The sequence below is a fragment of the Stegodyphus dumicola genome, chromosome 5 (genome assembly GCF_044657685.1).
Source record: "Stegodyphus dumicola isolate Sdum_Otavi_A_Nest chromosome 5, ASM4465768v1".
NCBI lineage: Eukaryota > Metazoa > Arthropoda > Arachnida > Araneae > Eresidae > Stegodyphus > Stegodyphus dumicola.
In genome coordinates, this window is record NC_140772.1 from 63,576,051 (window position 1) to 63,602,720 (window position 26,670).

Here is a 26,670-nt window from a genome sequence, read left to right on the forward strand (position 1 = left end):
CGTTGGCGCAAATGCCGAATTGCAAACAGTTAATAACTTAATTAGAAGTCCTGACAAAAAATTAGCAGATTATTTAGGTGAAGAAGGAATCGTTTAGAAGCTTATTCCCCCACAGACACCTAATTTTGGTGGGCTATGGGAATCTGGAATTAAATCCACGAAATATCACTTAAAGCGGATTATAGGTAATGCAAGGCTGACTTTCGCGGAGTTATTAACTGTAGCAACTCAAATAGAGTCCGTTTTAAATTCTTGTTTAATTACTCCCTTATCTTCCGATGTAAATGATTTAGAGGCCTTAACACCAGGCCATTTTCTTATTGGAAGACCCTTGATAGGCTATAGTAGAACCCAAATAAATTGATATATCCGAAAACAGACTCTCACGATGGAAACGAACTACCAGATTTGTCCAATTGATATGGAACTGTTGGCATAAGGCCTATTTAAACACAATAAAACAGCATTCAAAATGGAAGGTAGAACAAATGACTATTCTATTAAAATCGGTATGCTAGTACTAGTTAAGGAGGATGAGCTTTCTGTCAATAGATGGGTATTGGGACATATTACAAGATCTTTTCCTGGAGCTGATGAAAAGGTTAGAATAATAGAAATATAAACAGCAAAAGGCATCATTAAGCATGAAATTACAAAAATTGCAATTTTAACCCAGGAAGAAGTTACTAAGTTAGTTAAGTGTGTTAGCTTATTATTATAAAACTTATATTGTGTATAAAATTTTGTATTGGAAATTGAATATTATTGTATTTAATTAAGATATATTATTCGTATTGCTTTATTGTATAAGGTTATAACTGTAAAATTTTGTATGTTATTATGATTATCACATGAAATTATTGAAGTAACCCTTGAATGATTGGGGGGGATGTTCAGCCATTAGGACAATTTAGCTTTAAGATTACGTCATTTTTTCTTTTCTTGGCACCTTGCATGGCACGGATGTTCATTTCAGTAACCCTGTAACGCTTGCTCAGTTTTTTTTTTTTTTTTTTTAATTTTTGCTGTTAGATAAGCAAGTCATTCCTTGAAAGATGTTAAGGTTGTAAAATAAAATATTAATTAGCACAGTCAATTTCGTTAATTTTGAATTGTTCATCGCACGAACAAATTGAATCCCATTTCATTCCACAAGACCTTTTGAGCAATTAAAGATAAAAAAATAATAATAAAATGAAAATGAAAAATGGAAACATTATTTGCAATATTTACACACCAAGCTCAAAAAGTTTGTGATTACCCCCGCATAAAACAGCCCTGCACATATAAATGCATAACTTTTAAAAATACAAATTACCATTAAAAATATAACCTGCACTAGCAAAGAAAATCTAGTTTAACAACATGTCAAATTACACTGAAGATATAGCGGTCAAATTAACCACAGAATTTAAACTCACTAAATATTTTATATGAAACACACTGCCAAGTTTCACAGTATATAAAGCATTATTATAGAAAATTATAAAACAACTTCAAATTTATTTCCAAAAAAGAATGAGAAGCTTCCCTGAATTAAAGAAAAATAAAAGAACAAAATTCTGTAGGAAACATATGAACAATGCCCAGTAAAAATTAAAGGATGCTGTTCATCAACTCTTCCTATGAATGTGTGGTATCTAAAAGCATGGTGGTTCCATTTCCTGTGAAAGTCATCCAAACATCATAATGGTCAACCTAACAATGCAAACAGCCAAATTTTATGGAAATGCAATTTATATAAGTGTGGTGTTAGTGCAGCTCAAAAGTCATATACTGTTTGCAACAGCTGTTTTTTCTTTATTTACTGTAGGAATACACATTAGTGATATTCTGTGAAGAACAGAGATAATCCCCAAACACAATTATTGACTGATATAATTACTTCTGAGAATTGATATAATAATTTCTGTGGGTGTTTTCTATAAAAAAAGAATATAAAAAAATAGGTAGCCCTGGATGTGCTTAACACATCCAAGGCTGTACTGGGCTGTTACTGTACTGGGTACTACAATAAATATATATAGAACCACGGCTAGATTTTTGTATGATCAACTAAACACCTGAAGCATAATTTTAAATAACAAAACCTTTAATTATAATTTAACTATTTGACATTAAATTAACACAGATGATAATTGCATTGTAGGAAATAACTGGCCAACCACGGTGACGAAACATGAAGTGAAATAACTGACCAATTACAGCAACAACAAAACATAAAGTGACCAACCACAGCAACAACAAAACATAAAGTGTTGTTTCTGTCAGAAATCTCTTGTATCAATTAGAGATACAAGCATGCAGTGGGAGAGTAAACACAAGTTCACCTATAGTTGCCACATATACACTACTGAAGCAGATGTAAGGATCTCCAAACAAATGTTTTTGTGTAAAGTTGGCATATGAGTTTGCGACTTTTCAGTGAAGGTGCACATAATCAAAAAGTACCTTTGTTAATACATATATGCAAATAACTTTTTTAACTAATTTATTTTTATTAATAAATTAGTTATTTATAAGTACACTTTGCTGATAAAGCAAATTTACTAAATTTTACTGTTGAAGTTATTTAGCTTTTTCTGCATGTGCAGGAGTGCTTTTTATTATTACAGCGGTACCTTGGTAAATGTCACTAATCCATTCCAGATCCTTGGACATATACGAACTGAACTTTTCCAATAAGAAATAAAGGAGAAATTATTATTCTGTTCTTATAAAAAAATCCTTCTGTTATTATTATAACACTTGTAAAAAATGCAATGAATACAAATTCAGTAAATAATACAAATGTAGTGAGTGAAATATATATAGTACATAAATGAAGTACTGCAAAAGATACAATATATAACTGGGTACTTTTCCGTTTCACCGGCGCAAATCTCGCCAAGCAGACTTTGTTGGCGACAACATACAGTATACACATAAAAAATGTTAATTCTAAGAATTTTTTTTTTATTTTGAAGGCATAAACATTTTAATGTGGTTTAAAATTTTGTAAAAAGCCAATAAATAAAGACAATAAATTTGTAAAAAGACATTAATTTAAGAATTTACTATGATTTCATGGTTCAAAATCCTGATTCGCCGGTTCGTATCCCGTGACCCCAAGTAATCTCATCTCACGTAAACTACGATACTAAAATCTAATTCGCTCAGTAATTATCTACATTAATTTCAAGTTAAATCTTAATTTGGAATACAAGTTTAAATGCAAGAATTATTTCAATTCGTACGAATAGCTTACTCAGAAATTATGTAAAACCGCAGTGCTTTACTTCGCTAGTGCATTCTCATTAGAATTGATGAATTTAACACTTGATTTCGCCTTCGGATGAGCGTTTTAATTGCATTCTAATTGACTTAATTACCGTGAATTGTCTTAGGGGATAAAATTTAAATATCGTGTGAAAATTCTATATTATTGTATGCCAGTATTAAAAGAAACAATCTGATAAGAAATGGCTTCAACTTGTTTTGAAACTGAGGCGTAAAAGGTTACCAGCAAAGATATTCCGTCTGGCATCAGTTAAACCATTATTGGCGACTTTATCGTTTGCGTCGGCAAAACGGAAAAGTACCTATAACTGTTTTTCTGCTATTCATATCAAAAGTAATTTTTAAATATGCTCTGACATCTCTGATCTCTGTTTAGTAATTAATTTCACTCCTTTGACAGCATTAGCTGATTTCATAGCATCTTTGGTTTTTACAATCATAGTCCTCAGCATACGGTATCCAATAGCTAATTTAAGATATGGATGTCATCATCATTCCTTTTCAACAATCACTTTTTTCATCACCACGGTGATCCTAACAACATTCTCCATTTCTTGACTGAAATACATATTTCCCTATCATTTAAAATGAATTTTGAATATAGAATTTAATTATTTTCTGATTATCTGTTCATCCACGAAAAAGGTGTGAAAAAAATTCACACGACAAATTAATATGCTGTCGATATAGTTATGTCGCAACCCACAATGTTCCCAAAAAGTATTTATTGTGATAACCCAGTTATGATCACACCACATGTCTGGTTTGATCAGTGCACAATGCCAAATTTGTGTAAGTTTCTGTTTCTCTAAGCGAAAACAGATCACTATATACATAAAGAAAACAACACAAAAATGAAGGATTTCTCAAAAAAGGTAAATGTTTTACTACCAATGTTTCTCACTTTTAATTTTATTGATTGATTGTTCTTAACCCTTTCTGGACGGACTCCCATATATGCATTCCCTACAAGTGTCTCTCACAGCTGGATGTCTTCACCCACATCACTGGAGAATTATTGACCTTAGGGAACAGGCGATGCATATGTGCATTTTAAGCTTAACCATTTTTTAAAGACCACTAGATGGCATCCTATATCCATTACACTTTTGAAATGAATGTTGTTTCAGGATTCTGACCTTCAGTTTTATCACATTCTGCCTAACTTTGGTGTCAGCTGTTGTAGGGGAAAGAAAGGAAATCGTAACGTAAAAAAACAGAGCTCACTGCTGATATAAGCATTCACATGATATAAGCATTCGTATTTCAAATATCGCTTCAAATCCTTTTTTTCACTACTATGCAGAGTTTTTTAGGATTACTATAAGGGGTTCTGTTATACCTCACATTTCAGTTATTGCTTATATTTCACATACTTCCCTCTTTATTTCAGAAAATCTTGAGTTCAGTTTATTATGGCGAGCAAGTTTTTCTTATTAGAGGAAGGATATACTCACATGATACATGAGTCCATTAGTGACCTGGAAGAGATAGACGATTAATTTTTTGAACAGTTAGATAGAAATACTAATTCAGAAGTCAAACAACAAAAATCAGTATTATATTTTCAAATTTTCACAGAACTAGTTTCGATGGTTTTACCGAACCACCATCGTCAGCTGCAAAAGCACAAATGAACGAGATAGGATACAATGATTAGATAAGAAAGCCTGGACAGAAAATAAGCTAGTGGCGCCACCTGTTGATGAAACCAGAACTAAAACATAATTTCTTTAAAGGCCGAAGGCAAAGATGGATTGGAATTAGGATCGTTAACTAGAACAGAAAGATTTTTTTGAAAGTGAAATGCCTCTAGAAATCCAGTTCTTCAAAGGAAGATTTTTTTTTAATAATTTTGGCACCAGAAAAATTGAAAGTGTGATTTTCGGACCAACAATGTTGGGCAACAAAAGATTCTGCGGTTCCTTTTTACTAACATATGCCTCAAGTTCCTTGACGCAAAATTTTAAGCCAATGTAAATTAAACCACACTGGCAAGGAATCCTATAAATACCCCAGGATTTCATATCCGGAATGGGGTCCTTGAGTATGGAACTCCGAATTTTATTGATGGGAGAATAAATGACCCGAAAGTTAAATTTCTGCAAAATATGTGCAACTTTATAGCTAATTGATGGAAAGAAGGGAATGGCAATATAATTTTTATAATCTCCTAAAACAAGAGTGTGCCTTTTAGTATGATGAGATGAGAATTTTTTAACTGCTTGATTAATAATGTTGGGTGTAGAGCCCCTGTCAATAGTTATTGCTTTTATATAATTTAGTTCTTCATCAAGGGATAGTTTGGAGGAGCAAACTTGAAGAGCATGGAAAACAGAGGAATAAAATTAAGCTAATTTTTGTTTAGTCTAATGACATGATTTAAATTGTGGTGGAAAGCAGGCGGATAAAGGTTTATGGTAAACCGTAGTACTGAAGTTGGATGTGTTTCGTGTGACCAGAATGTCGAGGAACCGAAGAGATTTGCAAGTCTCAAGTTCTTTAACTTGAGACTTGCAAATCTCTTCGGTGCAAATCTCTTTCAAGTGAACTGAATAGCAGGATCAATAGAATTCATTGTTGAAAGAACTTTATTTAAATCATCTTTATTACCTTCAAACAGGATAAAAGTATCGTCTATGTAGCAGAACCATACCGGGAAGTTTAAAGTTTCAAACAATTTTGATTCATAATAATGCATGTAGATATTAGCCAGGATGGGACTGAGGGGGCTTCCCATGGCTAATCCCTCAGTTTGCTTGTAATATTTATTTTGGAAAACAAAATGTGTTTGTTTCAAACAGAGTTGAGTGAGAGAAATTAGCTCATCAATTTCGATGCAAGAGAAATGAAATTCGCGAAGTCTGGTTTCTAGACATCTTAATGCACCCTTCCACTGGAACATTGGTGAATAATGATTTTACATCAAAAGAAACCATGAGTAAATTTCTAGAATAAATGTTTTTAACCTTTTTTACAAACTCTATTGAATTTTTTATGGTGTAAATTTTATTGTCTAATAAAGCTGAAAAATCTAGAAACTAAATATTTAGCTAATGGATAGGAGGCAGTACCTAAATTTGATACAGTAGGGTGGAAAAGAATACCACTTTTATGAATTTTGGGAAAAGCATATAATCTGGCACAATTCACAATAGATGGGATAAGCGAATGTTTTAAGTTTACAAAAAAAATTTTATTGTGTCTTAATTAGATAATATTATACACTTATTTTTATTGTGTCTTAAATAAATAGCAATATTTCTAGTGATTCTGATATGGGTATTTTGTCAGAGACTGAGCTCACTAAAATCCTACCTTCCACTTCCCGAGAAAGATCTTGTAAGTAAGCTTTCTTGTACTTTTTACTAATTTTAAAGTTTATTAATGTATTTTGTCAATTAAAACTGAAATAATTTGATGAGCAGTTCCGAATGTTATTTCTCAAAGTAAGCAATTTTTTTATATATTTTCAATAAAGTAAAGGAAAAAGATTATGAAATGCTAATTTTAACATATATGATAGCTTAAGTAATAATCTAAAATAATACTGAAAAAGGACTTAAACTTTTTTTTGTTACTTCCTCCCCCCCCCTGTTCCTCCAAAAATAGTTGTCCCATGGGACGATTAAATTTCAAATCCCATCTGTCCCGAGTGAACGTTCTTAAACAAATTTGCACTATCTCAAAAGGATTAAAGGAATTTTTAGTGTGGCAACATTTTTGACAATGACAGTTTCCTTTTAGGCATTATCTTGATAAAAAATTAGTCAGCAACAAGTTTGCGAATGTTCTCCAAGGTCACCAAAGGTTTTTAAGTCGACTTTTTAGGTTGGAGTGCAGATAATCAGAAATACTAAATTTTATTTACCCCCTCTTTTCAAATTTTCAATTCAAACTTTAAATGCATTATTGCTAAGCCTTGGTGTAATTGTTTTGTTTACAATCCATACAAAGCAAATAAGAATAGTTTAAAAGAAAAGATATGAAACAGAATATAAAACATAGCTGTAAAATAAAATTTGCTGAAATTTTCTTGCATGCAAAACAGCGGGGGAAGAAAGCTGAAGGATAGCCAACTTTTTCTAATAAATTTATTATATTAATTTTTCTAAAACTCATTGTTTTAAGAAACAATTTGTCAAAAAATTACATGAAAAAAAAACAAATCATTTGAAAGTTCAGAGTTATACAACAGGTTATTTATTGAATAGTAGCAATAGGCATACTGACTCTGATGGGTAGTTTCAGTACTGTCTTGAAAGAGGTCAACAAGTATAGAGTGCGTAGTCACGATTCATCGAACTCAAGTCATAAATTAAGCACAAATTTTCATGCCAAAGCAGTAGACATACACTAAGGTATTATATTAAACATACATCCAATTGCAAATCTTTGGAAATATTTCATTTCAGATAAATCTCTGCTTTTGAATGTGTATTCCACTATCTTTTAAAATGAGTTCTGAATAATTTATTTATTTTATGATTATCTGCTCCCCCACCAAAACATTGTGAAAAAGTATTCACGAGCTAAAGCAATATACCACAGAAAAATAGTTAGGTGGCAACCCATGACGTTGACAAAATGTATTTGTGAGGAAAACCAGTAATGCCTGTACCGAATGTCTGGTTTAGTTAGTGCACAATGCTCAGTTTATGCAATTCTGATTTTTTTTTTTTTTTTTTTAAAGCAAAATAGATCACTTTGCACATAAGGAGAACAACAAAACAAAAATGTGGGATTTCTTGGAAAAGGTAAATATTTTATTACCAAGGTTTCTTGCAGTTTAATTTTATTTATTGACTGCTTTTAGTAGAATTTTTAGTCTGGTACCATTTTGACAATGACAGCTGCCTGTCACACATAATCTTGGTGAAAAATTAATCACCAACAAGTTTTGAACGCTCTCTAAGTTGTGAACAATTAAAGTCCCCTTTTCAGCTGCAGTGCAGATGATCACAGAGCACCAAAATTTATTTATCCCCTTTTTTGATGTCTTCAGTTCAAACTTTAAGTACATAATTGTTAAGTGTTATCGTAACAGGTTTGTTTACAATCCATGCAAATAGGAATGGTCGTTTAAAAATATAATTTGCTGACATTTTCCTTGTTTACAAAACTGGGGCGAGGGGGGGGGAAGCTGAAAGACTGACTACTTTTTCAATAAATCTATTAAAGTTTCAATTCTAACACTTATAACTGCTAACAGAACATATACGTTAAACATAATCACAGAAATGGTGTAGGGATTTCTTCTTGGATGGTGTATTTGAATATTGTATCTTTCTTACTTCTTTAACTTAAGAGCATAACAATTATTTTGAAAGTAATTTTGTTGGTAAATATACAGCTTTGTTTACATGAAAGATTTCAGTGCATCTTTATAAAAATGCGTTCTGTAATCAATCCTTTAACATAAACTGTTGGACTAACTGCGACAACAAGGCTGCCCTCTGGTGAGTAGCCAGAGAAGTACTTCAGTAAAAGCCAAGGCTCCCACTTGATAGGTTGTACCAGTGTGCTGCTCTGTAATTTTTCTTAAAGTTAAATGTAATGTCCCTGTGTAACTTAAACCTGTTAATAAATATTTGTGACACTATACCGGACTCTTCTATGACCCTATCTAAAACAACCCCTTGACAGTTCTTTGATTCTTCAAAAAATTTGCCTAACATTTAACCCTTTCTCAGTACAGTCAAAAGTCGTTAATCCGGACTCGCTGGGACTTCGACGATTCCGGATTATCGATTTTTTCGGATTATAGATCATCAGTTTAAATCTGGTAAGATGGCATGCAGAAATTACAAAATTAAAAATATGAAATCGTAATTTATGAAATAAAGAACAATTATGATCTAAAGGATATCAAAATTTACAAAAAGAAAAAGCTTAATATTTATTTGTTTACTTTATTAAATATTTCTTTCAATGCAAGTTGTTTAAGTTGCTTCGTTTCATGTGATAATACTTTCTCTTTAATTCTATTAAACAGACATAATTTCTTGTTTAGTTACAAAGTTCCGCTGTTCAAGTCCTATAATTGCTGTGTTGTGAATACCGACTAATTTGTCAATCGAAATATTTTCGTTTTCAATAACCTCTGGGTCACTTTCTTCACTATCGGAAGTGAGTTATAATGACGAGGAACTTGATTTAAATCATATCAAAGACGGAGTACATCGAGATCAAATACTACATTTAGTAAGGAATTATAAGCTAAATAAAATAAAAACATCTGCCCTGAAGATAAGGATAGTGCTGACAGATCAACTTCCAATTCATTGCGCGCCGCGGCGAGAAATTGATAAAGAGATTTCGGATTTCAAAACATACTTTCGCTTTGTAGATCTTTTATATATTAGTAAATATATATTGGAAATTCTATTTGACATAATCGAAAGTTCAAGCTTACTTTTATAAAATTGCTCTAACAGTCTGCAAAAAATAATAAGCCGGATCCAATTCGAAGATTAAGGAACAACGCAATCTGCAACATTAACTGAATTAGATAATTTTAGCTTAGCTTATACCGTCCGTTACACATTAAACGCACATGCACACACACATATTCGCAGCCGTAAAGGTCTTACGCGTACTCGTAAACGCCTATGCCCATGCGTGAAAATTTGTAGAAAGTTTGTAGCTTTGAGGTCCGGATCATAGATCACTCCGGATTATGGGTGTCCGAATTAACGACTTTTGACTGTATTACATTATTTTATGAATGTAGCTGCAGTCATTTGGCAGTTAAACAAGTGGTACTGGACTTCAGGGGGCACTCTGTTTATGGGCATGTGTGAGCTTACATATATATGGCGAAGTAGGTTATTAACAGTAAAATAAAATGGTAACATCAAAAATCAATGAACATCAATATATGCTTTAAAGTATTATTCCTATGCTTTAAAGCATTTTTCAAAGAGCAACAGGATAATGCTGTTTTTGCAGCTAAAACTAATGAACCAGTATGCTTAATATTTTGATTCTCCTCAATAACAGCTTTCATGCAGTACTCAATACATTCCATGCTCTAATGTGAAAATAAAAGAATGAAATCGTTGTTCAGATGATGATGATAATGACAGTTTCAAAATAGTATTAGGTTTGTAAAAGTTTCTAGCACTGCCTTCAAACAGCACTGTTAAAGCCTGCCAATAAGAGATACAGTTGATATTACACGCAATTCCCTTTCAAACCTTGGAAATGCTGTGGAAGCCAAAAGAATGATCGATGACACAGAGAGAACAGTATTAGTACAAATGCAATGAGAGATTGATTTGCCAATTTCAAGATTTCAATCTGTAAGATAAGCCAAAAATGGAAGACTATAAGAATTTGAAAACAACAATCTAGAAGCATTGTTCAAAGAAAATCCGTACCAAACAACAAAGGAACAAAGTGAGAAGCTTGGAGAAGACAGTTTGACAGTTGTTAGATGTCAACATTCACTTGACAAGATTGAGAATGCCAGCAAATGGATCCCATATAAGCTTACAGAACACAATACTGAGAGTCATTTGAACATTTATGTTCCATTTTTTGCTCAATATAAAAGAAAGTCTTTCTGTGGAAAACTGTAATAGATGAAAAGTGGGTTTACTACAATAACCCTAAATGTAAAAAATTGTGTATAAATCTTGGTCAGCCTATCAATTCCGGTTGCTAAAACGAATATCCAGAGCACAAAGGTTCTGTTGTGCATCTGGTAGAATTTGAAGATTGTGCTCTATCACAAATCACTTGCTTCATTTGAGTTAATAATTCGATAAGTGATATTTTACTGGCCAAAGAACACAAAAGGTCATACTGTCACATGTCATTTTGGCAACAACAACAACAAAAAAAAAACAAAAAAACAAAAAAACTTCAATTTAGGCTAGGGACTTCTTCTTCAGCTGATCTTGCTTCTTCAGATGATTAAAACTGCATTTTATTGCTTAAAAAAGTAATGGTTATTCTCAATCAAAACAAATGTTGATCTTGCTTCTTCAGATGATTAAAATTGCATTTTATTGCTTAAAAAATTAATGGTTATTCTCAATCAAAACAAATGTTACAAACTTTTCCGCACACTGATCTATGTGTAATTAGTTTATAAAATTCTAAATATACAAATATATAAATTAATAAATATATCTACATGATAAAAATTTTCCAAAAATGTCTTTTATAAATAATCATATATTCTAATTTTTTATCATTACATTATAATTCATTATTTTGTATAATTCATACTTTTTCCTCAGCAATTTTTATAAATAATCATATGTTCTAATTTTTTATCATTACATTATAATTTATTATTTTTTATAAGTCATCCTTTATTTCTAGCAATTTAAAAAAGTGAGAGAGACTATTTCCTTACATTTTTTATAATCACTGAGAAATTAGCAATCTATTGAATGACTAAAATTCTTCACAACCGATATGTGTCAAATATATTTGAAATTTCAATAATTATAATAAATCTGAAAAAATGCAAATATATTAAAAATACAATTTTTCTCTAAAATACCTACAAGATTTCATTTTATTACTCACTAAATTCCCAAATCGGCAAGGAAGTAAAACAGATGTAATATCGTGCCTGTCCGTGATGTCTGCTTTCTCTTTCACGAATTTCAATCTGGGAAGAAGAAAAAGAAACTGTGAATTCCAGAAAAGATTAATAATCTCAGCAAAAAATATTAATAAAAGTCTTTAAAATGTGTAAAAATACTTTTATGAATTAAAAGACAATAACAATTATTTAGTTTACTATGTTTGTGTATCTTTAATCAGAGAGATTCGTTCAAGAATATATGCTACCTGATGACAGCTAAAGCTATACAAGCTCTTTAGGAACCTTCTAAATTACATAAAGAATAAATTAATAGGTAAGAACTTTCCATATATACTATAAAGGAAATAAGCATTAAACTCAGGAAAATATACAAGGCCTTGCTAGAAATGCTTCATAGAAAGATTTCAAATGAAACTAACCACATTTCTATTTTAAACATGCATTAAACCATATATGAACCATTAAAATTATTCTTACCAGTACTAAGAATCAACAGGCAAAAGCAGCACTATTTAATCCTTCAATCATTAATTAGCAAGAAGTATGCATAAGATATACTCGTATATTACCACATATTATAATTAACATGCATCATAAAATGTTCATTACATGCAAATAGGCTCTGTGAAGGCTTTTCAATAAAGAATTATACTGATCATTTGCTGGAAATATTTCACAGATGCATAAACAAAAATTTCACTTTTGAATAATTTCACGTTAACATTAGTTTGCCAGATGATAACATAATATTAGAATTCACAGGCCGATGGCAGTAATAAAAATTAATGCATTTATCACTATACTTTTGCAAAATAATGATACAACAAACAAGACACAGCCACATAATTCTGCTCTGGTTTCGAAAACGATAAAGAAAAAAATATAATGAAATAGTCTAGAAAGCATATGGTGAGGATGCACTGCTGCATCTATACTACTTTGATAATTCAAGGACTTCTTAAATAGAAACGACTAATTGAAAAAGAAGGAAGTGTGGAGTATCAACACCAAATTCCTCAAAAGAAAAAAATTACCACAACATTATGATCCAATTTTGATGAAACTACAAATTAATACATAAAAGATACATCTGCATGCTTCTTCTTGGCATTTAAATCAGGGCAGTGCACAGCCTCACATAACAAATTCTACAATGGAGCACCTAGCTAAAAGTAAAAATAGAAATGTTTTCCATCCAATGCATATCTGGTCACACTTAACAAGGAAGATTCTTACCTGTCACTTTTCAGTCCATAACACATTTGGAAGCAGCCACAAAGAACATTTAAATAAAAAGAAATAAAAAAAATGGCTATCACATCTTTCATTACTGGAAGAAACGTTTAAAAAAAGGCCTTCTGGTGTTGGTGATGATTACTTGAAAAAAAAATAATTGCAGAAAAAATTTTTAAAAAATCATTGCTGAAAAAAATTGATCTTGTTCTTTATTGAATAACCCTATGCAGTTTTACATTAAATAACCATATTTTATATATATTATTATTATTATTAGCGGTATTGTTATCATTATCACTAAACTATAGTTTATTTCTGAATTTAAATAAAATTACAACTAAAATCTGTATAACCTTCATATGAATAATCATATTTATTGATATTTGTCAAGAAAGTTTCATAAAAATTTCAATTCTTAAAACTACAGTCATACTCCTGTATCCCTGGTCACAATGGAGACAAAAATCTTTTCAAGTTTCAAAATATACATCAAGTGATAAATAACTTTTCATCAAATGTGACATGCTGTTATTGAAACAAGCTAATTACTAAATTATCAACGTAATCAAAACAGGCATATACATCATAGAGGTAAAAACAAGGTCTCCTTCCTTCATCCAAGACATGCATACACTTCTCTAAAGGAATGTAACTTAATAAAAGAGGGGTGAAAATGGTCAACTGCAAAAACTCACATACATTCTCAAGTTACAGGTCACTGCTCCAGAATTATGCTTTTTTTAGTTTACCTTCTTCTCTTCAATGCTATAAAAATTTTAATAGGAGAATACAGTCATCAGTGGTCAAAGCATCCAATTTTCCCTTTCCCACACTTGTACACATTTTTCTGTTTAATTTCCTTCTGATTTGATTTGAAGAAGCTCCTTATTCTCATTAGCTTTCGTGGTCAGATTTTTCTTATTTCAGAACATAAGGACAGTGATATTAAAACTGTTTCTAAGTTTAAGAGAAACTATAATATGTCTTGACAATTATCAAGAGAATAAAAATTGTATATATCTTAAAAGAAGAAAAAAAGTCTTATGTAAAAATTGCCAGATTTTATGATAAGAAAATTCATCAAGTGTTGATGAATAAAGAAAAATTCATGTTAAAATTCAACGACACGATACTCTGCAAAAGTTACCTATTACAGCAGAGTATTAAATGCTAATGAAGGAGGGGAGGATTAAATATTTGGTTCTTCTTCAGCTTCTAAAGAAGATGATCCCAAAGTAAGATGATGAAAGAATTAAAGAAAATGATACAAGTATACTTTCATCACAACACCAACACTAGGATCCTACTTTTCACTGTAAATAATGTGCTATCATCACATTACACGTTGTGAAATCCCACAAGTTGATATAATTTTCCAAAAATAAAATTTCTTAAATTTCTTTATTAAATGTTATGTACACAATTTTAATTGTAACATTACAGCTACAAAACTGTTTTTTTATTACTTTGGGAAGATATTTTTATTCTTAGCATCTCTTGAAACAGTTTATTATAATACTATATAATATACGAACTATATGTCTTAATTTGCAACTTGCCTTTTATGAATCAGCTTAAATTTTCAAACTTCCTTATTTAATACACCTGAAAGAATGAAATAATTTACTATAATGTAAAGAAAATTTTATATTATGTTATTAATCATACAATATATTAATACAGGCCACAGTATGTTTTATTATTATTTATTAATAATGAAAATGTCCTACTGTGCCGAATTTGTCAAGTTTTACAAAGTGTAAATTTATGTATGTTGTATGAATATCTTGTTTCATGCAATGTTAGCTATTATTCGAGATTTCAGGCATATTTGGAATGAAATACCAGTGAATAGAGGGGTATTACTGCACTTTATGTTACATATATAGTTTTGCTTTTGTATTTCACATTGCTTTTATTAAGCAATACATATTTTTAAATATGAATTAATGATTTTCTAATTATGTAAACACGATACTTAATTACTCAAAAATATTTTCATTCAGAAATGCAACATGGCACATAACTATCTCTGTTTCACAAAATATGAAGTTCTCAACTGAGTACCGATAAAAATATTAAAACTCAATATTTAAAATACATATATTAATTACATCGCACATTTATTAAAAAAATTTGGTACTTTCTGATTATCTACCCCCTACTGAAAAGTTGTGAAAAAGTATTCCAAAGCAAGGCAATATCTAGGAAAAATAGTTATCCGTAATGCTGCGAAAAAGTATTTATGAGCAAACCAACTATGCGTGTACTTCATGAATCTGTACTTTTGAAATACAGCCATCATTTTTCCGATTAGTGCTTTTTTCCCCCACTGTTTATATTTCCTCATAACAAATTGTAATAGGAGTGCGCAGTTTGCCAGCTGATGAAAATGAAAGCATTGTGTTTCTATAGAAATGAGCAAAAAATTCAGATTCTATGAAGTTGCACTTAAATAACTGAATTTTATGAAAATACAATGTGAAAAATAACAAGAACAGCGCTAGAATACAGGTGAGAAACTGGTTTGAAAATACTCGTATCTCATTACAAGAGATATTCATTTTATGTAATGTTGGCTACTGCGAATACCTAGTTGTGCTAAGGCCAAATTTGAACACTACTGGTTTCTTTTAGCAAAAAATGATCACCTCACCACACACATAGCACAACAGCTCCAAAATTTACTAAATTAAAAAAAAAAAAAAAAAAAAAAAAAAAAGTGATTACTGAAGTTACTCGCTTTTTTTTTTTTTTTAATTTTATCCTGATTGTTCTATTATGAAATTTTTAGTGCACTACCATTTTGAAAATGGCTCTTGTCTTGGGGACATAAGCTTGAGTGGTAAATTTTTCACCAGTGAATGTTCTCAAGTCACAAAATCAGTTCATAACATTTCGGTGAGGGAGAACCAGTCAGATAATACTAATATTTTTATGAGACAAGACAAGTAGAAAAAATAGTTTTTTTTTTTTTTTTTTTTTTTTTTTTTTACAATTCTAATGAAAAGTACACATAAATTGAACAAAACATTTATAAATTTTATTCACTTAGTAAATGAAAAGAATAAATGTTTAATATTTTTAGTGCATTTTATGAGCACACCTACCTCCCACAGACAACAGCAAATATAAACTCAAATTAGAAAGAAAACAAAATGGGAGTGGGTGCAAAACTAATAAATCAATTAAATAAGGGTTTCAACAGTATTGTTTAAATATACTCCTTTATATAAAACACATTTTTTTATTCCTATGTAATTGATTTTACCACTGCTTTGAAAAACTGAATGAATTTTCTAGTGCCCTGTTAATAGAAAAATATGAAATTTGAATATCAAAACAATTTATCCTTTAATAAAATTAAATCTATTCGGGAGGTTAATTATTTTAATGTCAAGGTAAAGGAAACTATATTAATTGAGCACAACTAGATAATTCATTGCAGTATGCAGATAACAAAATTAAAAAAAAAAATTAGTAAAATACACTCACAATTTAAAAGTAGTTAAATTTCAAAACGGTAACCCAATGCAAAACACAGAATGATCACATGAAGAAAATTCAAATCAACTTAAAAGTTCAAAACAATCAGTTAGTTATTGCAATAATATTATAGAAATACACTGAAGTGACAAAAGTCATGGGATACCTTCTAATATTTTGCCGTTCCTCCTTTTGCCCGGCGAAGTGCAGCAACTCGACGTGGCATGGACTCAACAAGTCGTTGGAAGTCCCCTGCAGGAATATTGAGCCATGCTGCCTCTATAGGCGTCCATAATTGTGTAAGTGTTGACAGTGCAGGGTTTTGGGCACGAACTGACCTCTCGATGATGTCCCATACATTTTCAATGAGATTCATGTCGGGCGATCTAGGTGGCCAGATCATTTGCTGGAATTGTCCAGAATGTTCTAACCAATCGCGAACAATTGTGGCCCGATGACATGGCGCATTGTCATCCATAAAAATTCCATCGTTGTTTGAGTATGTGAAGTCTATGAATGGCTGTAAGTGATCTCCAAGTAGCTGAAGGTATCCATTTCCAGTCAACGATCGGTTCAGTTGCACCAGAGGACACAGTCCATGCCATGTAAAAACAGCCCAGACCATTATGGAACCACTACCAGCTTGAACAGTGCCTTGTTGACAACTTGGGTCCATGGCTTCGTGAGGTCTGCGCCACACTCGAACCCTACCATCAGCTCTTACCAACTGAAATCGTGACTCATCTGACCAAGCCACGGTTTTCCATTCGTTTAGGGACCAACCGATATGCTCACGAGCCCACGAGAGTCACTGCAGGCGATGTCGTGCTGTCAGTAAAGGCACTCGAGTCGGTCTTCTGCTGGCATAGCCCAAGGAAGACAAATTTCACCGCACTGTCCTTTCGGACACGTCCCTTGTACGTCCCACATTGATTTCTGCGGTTATTTGACGCAGTGTTGCTTGTCTGTGAACATTGACAACTCTACGCAGACGTCGCTGGTCTCGGTCGTTAAGTGCAGGTGGTCGGCCACTGCGCTGTCCATGGTGGGATGTTATGCCTGAAATTAGATACACTCGGCACACTCTTGACACTGTGGATCTTGGAATGCTGAATTCCCTAACGATATCCGAAATGAAATGACCCATGCGTCTAGCTCCAACTACCATTCCGCGTTCAAAGTCTGTTAATTCTCGTCGTGCGGCTATAATCACGTCAAAGCCTCTTCACGTGAATAACTTGAACACAAATGAAAGCCCTGCCAAAGCACTTCACATTTATACATTTTCTACGCGATACTACTGCCATCTGTATATTTGCATATTGCTATCCCATGATTTTTGTCACTTCAATGTAGATTCTCAAGTATTAAAATCAAATTAAGAAGGTAGAGACAATTGAAAGAATTTCTACATTTGGAAATTATGGAAAGAATGGAAAGAATTTCTATATTTTTAATAATTTTAATAATATTTAAAAATAAATTGTGGGTTTGCTTTATGCTCTCTTTGGACTAAAAATTCAACTTTATGGATTTTTCTACTCCTATCTACGAAACAATTATTAAAAACTCTTTGACCACTTTTTGCACACCTTTTTGAGTCTAATATTTCTAAAGAATAACTGACTGTTAAATTTAATTAAATTTTACGCTGTATGATATCCTTTATTCCCATTTTTGTTTTAAAAATAGTCTAAAGTTACTTAAATTTCATTTTAATTAATAATCTTTTTCTTTGTCAAAATTAAAATTTTCATAGAATTATTTTAGTTTTTCTTTTAGTTTCAAAATTCCACCTTTTCTTCCAATTTTTAGGCTTTTAAGCGATTACTTTCTCGCCGAGGTTTTTTAGTTTTGCCAACGAAGCAAAAATGGCAAACCTATAGGTCACTACCATAGCGATCTTTCACAGTTTCAACTGTGTTTTAATGAAAGTGCAAGTTTTTAATTTCTTCTTGTGAGTATTAATTAAGTCTTTTCACTAAAGTTTTATAATTTCAATTGCATTTTAAATTCTTTGAATTATATGTTATTTATTTAAAGGTAAAATTTTGATTTGAATTTTTCATTGAAGTATTTTATTACTTCACTTACGTTTTCAGTTCTTTAAACAGATTTCTCTCTATTTAAGGTATCAGATTCTAATTAGAATTTACTTTGTTTTTTCCTTGCTTTGGGGAAGAGCCAGAATTTTCAAGTGAACTATTATAATTAAAATACATTGAAATGGTTCATTGGCTAATTCTGGATACAGAAACGGAAGGATTTTTGTGGAAGAGAGATTTCAATTGATTTCAACGTTCCTTCTCCTGAAGAAGTGGCATTGAGGTTGATTAAATTCCTCTTCTATTATGTTCATTTTTCTTTAAATTTCATTATTTTTTTTAATTGGGTTATTGCTTGTTTGAAAAGTTTTGGTTTTGACATTTTTTAAATTCTTTATTGTATTTATAGGCTTAGTTGAAATTTATTAATTATTAATTTCAATTTTTGGTCTTTGTGAAAAACTAGTTCTAAATTTCTTACTTTATACTTTTCTTATGTCTTTATACTTTTTTATTATACTTTTCTATATGTCTATACTGATAATTTTTCAGCAGTTTAAAGCACGAAAATAATAGGTATGTTTTTATTTTGTTTTTTAAAATTGTTTTGTAATTATATATATATGGGTCATTCTCCAAAAATGGGGTACTTTTAGATGTCAATTTTGAAAAAAAAAATTTTATTTAAAAAGTATTTTTTACATAATTCCTATATGGTTCTTAATACATTCCAGCCTATGGCCAAGATTGCTGACAAATATTTTTCAAGGAAAAAATTATTTTAGTTTTCATTGCCCATGGAGTTGAGGCATCTGGACACTGAGTTGACACACAATGGAATATTGTCGAAATTTAAGACTGAAATATCACCCTAAGCATCTTTTATCATCACTTTCAGTGTAACCAAGTGTCTTAACTTAAAATTCACATTGTAGAGTTTAATAAATAAATAGTACAGTACAGCTTAAACACAGAATAGATATTTAATTAGAAAATAAACAGTGGGGGGGGGGAACATCTTTTTAAAACAGTTTACTCCAAATTAGGAAAAAATTTTTAATCCAAGTCTTTAAAGAAATATGTATGTCGGCGGGTAAGCACAGGTGCATTTAACACTTGTTTTATATCCCTAGAGTAAACCCAAGATAAGTCTCTCCGAGATAGAAATGAAAAGGTATTGTCTGCATTTTCTTTGAAACTTTCTTTTTTTCCTGTGTACAAACAAAGCTTTATTCATATATGTACTCAATGGAGATGCACACAAAATGGCTGCCTCTCTTCAACACCACTGGAAAGAAATTAACAGTGTTGCCATGTGAAATTTTTTTTAAAAAAATCCCTCTGTCCATGCAGGTGATGCTTGAACCCGATTGCAAACTTTAGATGAACAAAACTTTCCAAATTTATTATAACTTCAACAGGCAGAAATATTTTTCAATACATATTTATTTAATTTAATTACAAAATAATATTTCATGTAGTTTTAATAATATGTCAACATGTTTAAGTAAGCTATGGGCTGGTTGCAGTCCACTGAGTTGATTTTTGTCACAAATTTGGAATTTTATCTTACAAAAACAATTAAAAATAAATTTTCAATTTTAGGGAACTAATTAGTACCCATCTAAAACTGCATAGTACAATTTGTTACATGAATATTAATTTGCTAGAACAGTTAATATTCTTGAGTTTCAAGAAAGTGCCCGAATTTGGAGAATGACCCATATATAAAACTGAACAGATAAATAAATCCAGTAGATATGCTAAAATATACAAATCTGTCTGGTAAGTGAAACAAAGGTTTAGAATTTTTAGATTAAATTATTAAAGTTATGCATTATGTGTTACATAAAATTCCCAGCATATGGAGTGACATTAATAATTTATAACCTTAATTTTAGATTTTGAAACTTTTGTTTATTTAGTATATACGTATATACAAGTTGATAATTTTTTTAAATTTAATGTTAAATCTTATAAATATATATATATTACATTTCAATTTAACTATTACTTCTACCAATTTTAACTACTAAAAATTTACTGTACATTATAATTTTTCACCTAAAATTATTTTGTCATAAATTAACGAAACTATTCAACAGTTTATTAATTTGATGAACAAAACTTATCAAACTTAGAAAATAAAACTTTTCTTAATAAGACATTTTTCATTTAAAAGGATTTTTATTTCTTAAAGGTACAGCAAATATAAACTAAAATAAGTAAATCTGAATGCTTACATGAAACAAAGTTCAAACTTAGACAGGCTTTAGTAGCCACAAAATAACACATTTTGCTTTTAAGAAAGGAAATGTGTCAAATTTTATGAAATTTTATGAAATGTGTCGGATTTTATGCAAAAAATATTTTTTTATAAAATTATTACTAATTTAAGTATGAATTTTGTAAGATTCTGAAGCACAGTTTATGCTCATATTTGTATACTAAATTTAATAATTTTGAGTGGCTTTCATCAAACATCCAAAACAGTCCCTCTGAAAAAAATCTAAATTACTAAACACAAAAACTGTTTTAAAAGAACTAAGGCTTCAATTCAGTATCATTTTTCATCAGATTGGCAAAATATTAATTCTTCATAAAGACTTTGATAATTTTAGACTGACATTGCATACTAAAATTTTAAATTTAAAAATACTTAATATAGTTGAAGCAGTTTAAAGAAATAGCATACCAAAAAATATTCTCAATTTGAAATCATCACTTCAAAGTTTTAAATATATCCAGCCTGCCATGAAAAATGCGAACTAAGTCAACTCATTCATCTGAGTCTAGGCATACACCCATAACAAAAAATTTTTCTGCACACATATATGATAAGAAATTGCCCACGTTCCCAAAAGATTGTTTTTTTTAATTTAATCACAATGATTTTGAATTTCATTTACCATTATTTTAGAATGATTTACAAAAGTGACTGAAGATGCAGCTTTCTGCAATACCAATATTTTTATTGGCTTGATGTCATGATTACGTGTACAGTTTTTAATAAAACAAGTCTATCCACAGGATTAAATTTTCCGGTACTATTCTGTTTTGAGGGCCATAAGAAAATTGCAAAGAAAATGTATGCGCAAAAGCACCAAATCTAGCGTATGTGTTGATTTCAGATTGCGTAAGCTTATATAGTTCTATATTTCTTAACACCCCATTGAAATACTAGTTTAATTTTTAAATCCTTTATTGATATCCTATGGATTTAACAATTTGAGAATTGCCCATGACGAAAAGTCGGCAATAGAATTTTGGGTAAAGTGCAGAATCACTCACTGCTTGATGCGTTGGTTAATCTTGGGATTATGGTAACTTTTTGGCAACCAACCCTGCTACAGAAACCTGCTAGCTTTTTTTTCAATGCCATTTTGTTTTCATGAAGTAAAGCAGGCTTTTTTTTTTTGTTTGTTTGTTTTTTCTTACTCAACATTTTTTCCGACAATCTGCTAGCCGAATTACGCTTATGCTAGAACTTTTATGGAACAAATGTGCTTAATCATGACGAAGATTAGGTGCGAAATTGGGAGTAAGTTCAGAATCGCAAATTGCTTGCCGCGTTTTTAAGAAATGCACATACATGGTATCCATGTACACGTCGACCTATTTTCACTTAAAAAAAAATCCCAGAATTGCACAAAAACGGCATTGCGCACACTCTTGACTTTATCCATGTACACTGCTAAAGTCCTAGCTAGTAACCTTTATCGCCTTATCAAAATGTCGCCAAACTACCTGTTACCATATTCCAAAGATTAGCCAACGCGTTTTTAAGAATTGCACATACTCGGTATCCATGTGTACATCGACCTATTTTCCCTTAAAAAACAATCCTAGAATTGCACAAAAATGGCACTGCGCACACCCTTTATCTATGTAACACATCGACCAATTTTCACTTAAAAAGTAAAAGAAAATTGACAAAAATCCAATTGTTTTTACCCTTGTAAAAAGCGGCAAACAAATACGTGTGCAATTCTGCACTTTACAGAGAATATTTTCAATTTTCGAAGAAAAGGCATCATTTATTATAGAAAATTACGTTTGAAGAACCAACGAGATGAAATTATGCTTTAGCGATAAGTCAGTAGTGAAATAGTGATGCAGGCATCCATTCAATAGCAATTTTTATATAAATTATAATAATGATCTGAAATAGTTACTCTTATGCTTCCATTCAGTCATGTTCAGCCTTTTTCATATAAATTATAATAATAAAAAAGTATTATATGAAATTAACCTTTCATCTAAATTAAAACATCAATCTTAGATAGTTATCTACTATTATACTTCCTTTCTTGCCACAATTAATAGGGTTGCAGCAATTCTTTTTGGCAACATTAGCATCAACGATAATTTGGCGAATTTTTACGGCACTCGAAACAGAATAGTACCAATTTTCCTTTAGTTCTATATACAATTGACTTAAACAGAATTCTACAATATGTATGACAATTAGAGTTCAGAATACACAAGCTCGCAAATATATTGAAAGTCAGTATTTATATTGCACTAATATCTGTAACATGAAAAAGATACAAAAACTGTCTTATAAACATCTGAGTCATCTGAACTCCAACAAACAAATAGCACTCTCTAGAGTTGAGCTTGACCAAGACCTGCAAGCATCTTCTATTTCATATATTATTAACCGTAATTTTCAACAATATATACTTAATAGTTTAAAGTAGACTATTATTTTTAAAACGCATTACAAAATATTTCTCAAATCTGAACAAAAAGTCTCATAAATCATTTAGGTTTCATCATATTTCATTTAAGCACAAGAAACATAAAAATCCAAATACAATTTTCATCATTAAGTAAACATGAACACATATCTTTATATTTTAGAAATTTAACCTTTATGAACATACAATAACTATATATATATATAACTTGTTCATGATTATTATGCGATATTAATAATCATAAGCAAGTTACATCTATAGCTGTTCAAGTTCACAGTATTTTAACATTTATAAACAGTTTTAATGTCAGTTAGTTTTAAATAGTGGTATATTCAATATTGATATGTACGAATTTTAAAAGTTTTCCTGAACTAAAAGTAACAGATAAATGCATATTTGAATTCAGTAAAGTTGATTTTGCAGTCAGTCAAATGTAACACATTTTTAAACATGAGTTCATATTATAATAATTTACAAATAATTATATACCTTTATTCAAAATACTTTTGACAGCTTTTTGCAGAAATATTGTTCCTCTATTTAAATTTTGTATTCATATTTCATCTAAGCTAACTAAATGCAAAATCTTATTTTCACAGTTGCTAAATCCGATTTTAGTAAATGTATGCCATTAATTTACATTTTATACATTATATTAGGTGAAATCAAGTAAACTAACATATACAGAAAAAAAGTATATATGGTTAACTCCAGTATATATACAGGAAGCACTGAAGAATACATAAAGTTGTTCATTCACACTGGCATATCAAAGACAACTGAAAAATTATGCAGAATTCATTAGCGTACTTCAAAGATTTCACAATGGAATACTTAATTCTATAATTACAATCAGGCACAATAGTTGCTTTTTTTAAAACATAGCAATGACAAAGGACAGGTCTTCAAAGGAAATATTACAACTCCCAAAATATAGTCTGTATACATTTTGAAATCATTAGAATCGTAACACTTAACTCAAAAGATATTTTTAGTAGTAAAATTTCATACTTTGCATGGCATTATGTAAATATGTAACATTAATAGTAGTATAATTGATGCCTACTGAGTTTAGCAAATAGTATAACTATCTGATATTAATAAACTGTGGGAAATTCAGTTACCAGATTAATGAGGCAACTTCTTATGGCGAAGCATTAGAAGGCTTTCCTTAGGAAATTAATTATAATGCTTCTTTATGATATTTAATCTCTGATTACTTTTACACTTAATCTCTGATTACTTTTACGTGAAAATAATTGTTGCGATGATTAGCATAAAATGCTGGCAAAATACAAAACACAGAAATTTACTCTTACTTACTTAATAAGTAGCATACGTTTACTCACTTAAAAATTTGAAATCAATATAAAAAGTGTTCGACTAGAAGCAAATTTTCTTTCAACTAACTCGTACAACAGTGTCTGCAGCGTATGGAATGAGCGAAACTTATTAGTGTTAATGCAATAAAATGTGACTGAAACTTCAAGGAATTTAGCGCAATAACTTTTCGATATACTTTCTCAGAAAAAAACAGTAATTACTATCGCAATGTTAAAATTACCATTTATCGCGGAGCCGTCTTCCAGTTACCTCACTCTTCATACGCAATAAAAGCCGGTGAGACACTTCTAGTTTTCTGATTTTATGGTATTTTTGGCTTAAAAATTTTGGCAACAAGCAGATAACGTTCCTAGCTCAACCACAAAGAAAGGCAGATCAAGGTTTGTAAAGTATGTACTATATTATCTGACCTTGAGGTAAAAACCAAAGAGTATATAATCGCTCCTACCGACCTTGATACATTGGAGAGAATTCTGTCTTCTCCATGCGCTTCTATTATTACTTAAAATATTATTGCAAATACACTACTCACTCACATAAAACAATAAATAATAATAAACTCATTCAAGTCGAGTTAATATGTCTCTTTAGACAAATTAATTAGTTTCAAGTGTAAAAGAAAATTCTCGAAATTAACCTTTTATTCTAATATACACTAATTTTAAAATATTCTCGCACTAACGATTGGAATTTCTTTCTCCTTCCTTTCTCTCGCAGAAGAGCCCCGCATTGGAACACAGGGACTATAGGAGGGACGGCTACAAAAATTTCTGGGACTTGTTATATATTATTTTCCATTTTTGCTGTACGATACTGTGCCAAATCTACGATAATGCGTAAAAGATATCCAGTGCGAAAAGATATGCCAAAGTTATAAGTTGCTATTACTGCTTATCCAACGTAGACTTCATCTATGGCCGATATATGGCATCACGCCTGATCAACTTCTTCACTACTGAAAACTTTGCACAGGAGTTTTCCATTTTTATGGAATTTCACGAACTTTTATAGGTCCTTAGGGGGATTGATAAACATGTAGTGGTAAAGGCCTTCGGGTCGAACACCAACTAACGAATGATGATCTCCGAGGAAGATAGAATAGAAAGGGGAAGGCTTCGCAGTTTCCTCCACTATCCGTTAATGAAACTCTACCTAAAAATCGGCAGCCCTATTTGTAAAATCAAAACATTGTATTACGACAGTGAAACGTACCGTCGGTCAAAAAAGCATTCGAGCACATGTAACCATTCAGAAAAACAATTGGAAACAAAACGGTAGCTCAAGTCAGTCTTGGTTAAAACTATATTTTTTGTTTAAAAAAATCTTCCTATCAGCTTCCTATCAGTCTCCTTCTTCATATTTGAATGTGTTACGACAAGTTTGCTCTCTTTTAAGAAACTTCAATGATGTGGGAATCTGGAGTTTGAACGAGGGTACTAGAAATTGTGAATATTCTTGGCTATTAGTAGTTACAGTGTCTTCAGTGCTTAAATTGCGCAGGAGCTCACCGGAGCCCAGCTCCGATACTTCTAAATTTTTTAGATAAATTACAACTCTAGCCGGAGTGCACCGGAGCCCTAGATAAGATGAGGCTCCGGTACTTCTTTTTATAAAACTGAACCACAATTTCAAGGGAAAAAATTTAGAATTCCTAACGTTTTAGTTTAACAATAAGAAGACCTTGCAATACTCTATTTCCCTAGAAATACGAAATCATGAGAAGATGAGACGTTCAAGTAAAGTCCCCTCACTCACATGCGGAAACTTTTGCCTTTAAGAAGACAATAATTTGGAGGAATTTGTGTAGGAACGCGTAAATTTCTCTCCATGCCATCGTATCTAGTGTATTGCTATCGATGGTTACAGTTAGTTATCCTCACAGGAAGGAAAATTTGTGTTCTTAAATGTACGTTAAGTGACAGCAAGTAAAATAAGAGTGAAATACTGAGATAAACTGCTCAAAGCACGTCCTATACATCGTCTTCCCACAGTATCCACCACTGTAACCAAA

General features: G+C 31.0%; 1 protein-coding gene across 8 annotated transcripts in view; it reads right to left on the minus strand.

Annotated features, from left to right (window-relative positions):
• The window catches only part of SCCRO4 (DCN1-like protein SCCRO4), a 72,299-nt gene extending 47,204 nt beyond the window's left edge, over nucleotides 1-25,095 (minus strand). Inside the window, exons 1-3 of one of the 8 annotated variants that reach the window (XM_085816719.1) lie at nucleotides 24,880-25,095; nucleotides 14,641-14,686; nucleotides 11,824-11,908 (exon numbers count right to left, since the gene is read on the minus strand). Coding sequence is in view for 1 of the 8 variants with exons in the window: in XM_085816717.1 (XP_085672843.1) it covers nucleotides 11,824-11,908; nucleotides 24,639-24,652 (99 nt within the window). In the remaining 7 variants the exon portion in view is untranslated. Of the gene's footprint in view, nucleotides 1-11,801; nucleotides 11,909-14,640; nucleotides 14,687-24,638 lie in introns of all 8 variants that reach the window. The other 7 variants (XM_085816718.1, XM_085816723.1, XM_085816720.1 and 4 more) reach the window with 7 other exon arrangements.
• Nucleotides 25,096-26,670: the final 1,575 nt, after the last annotated feature.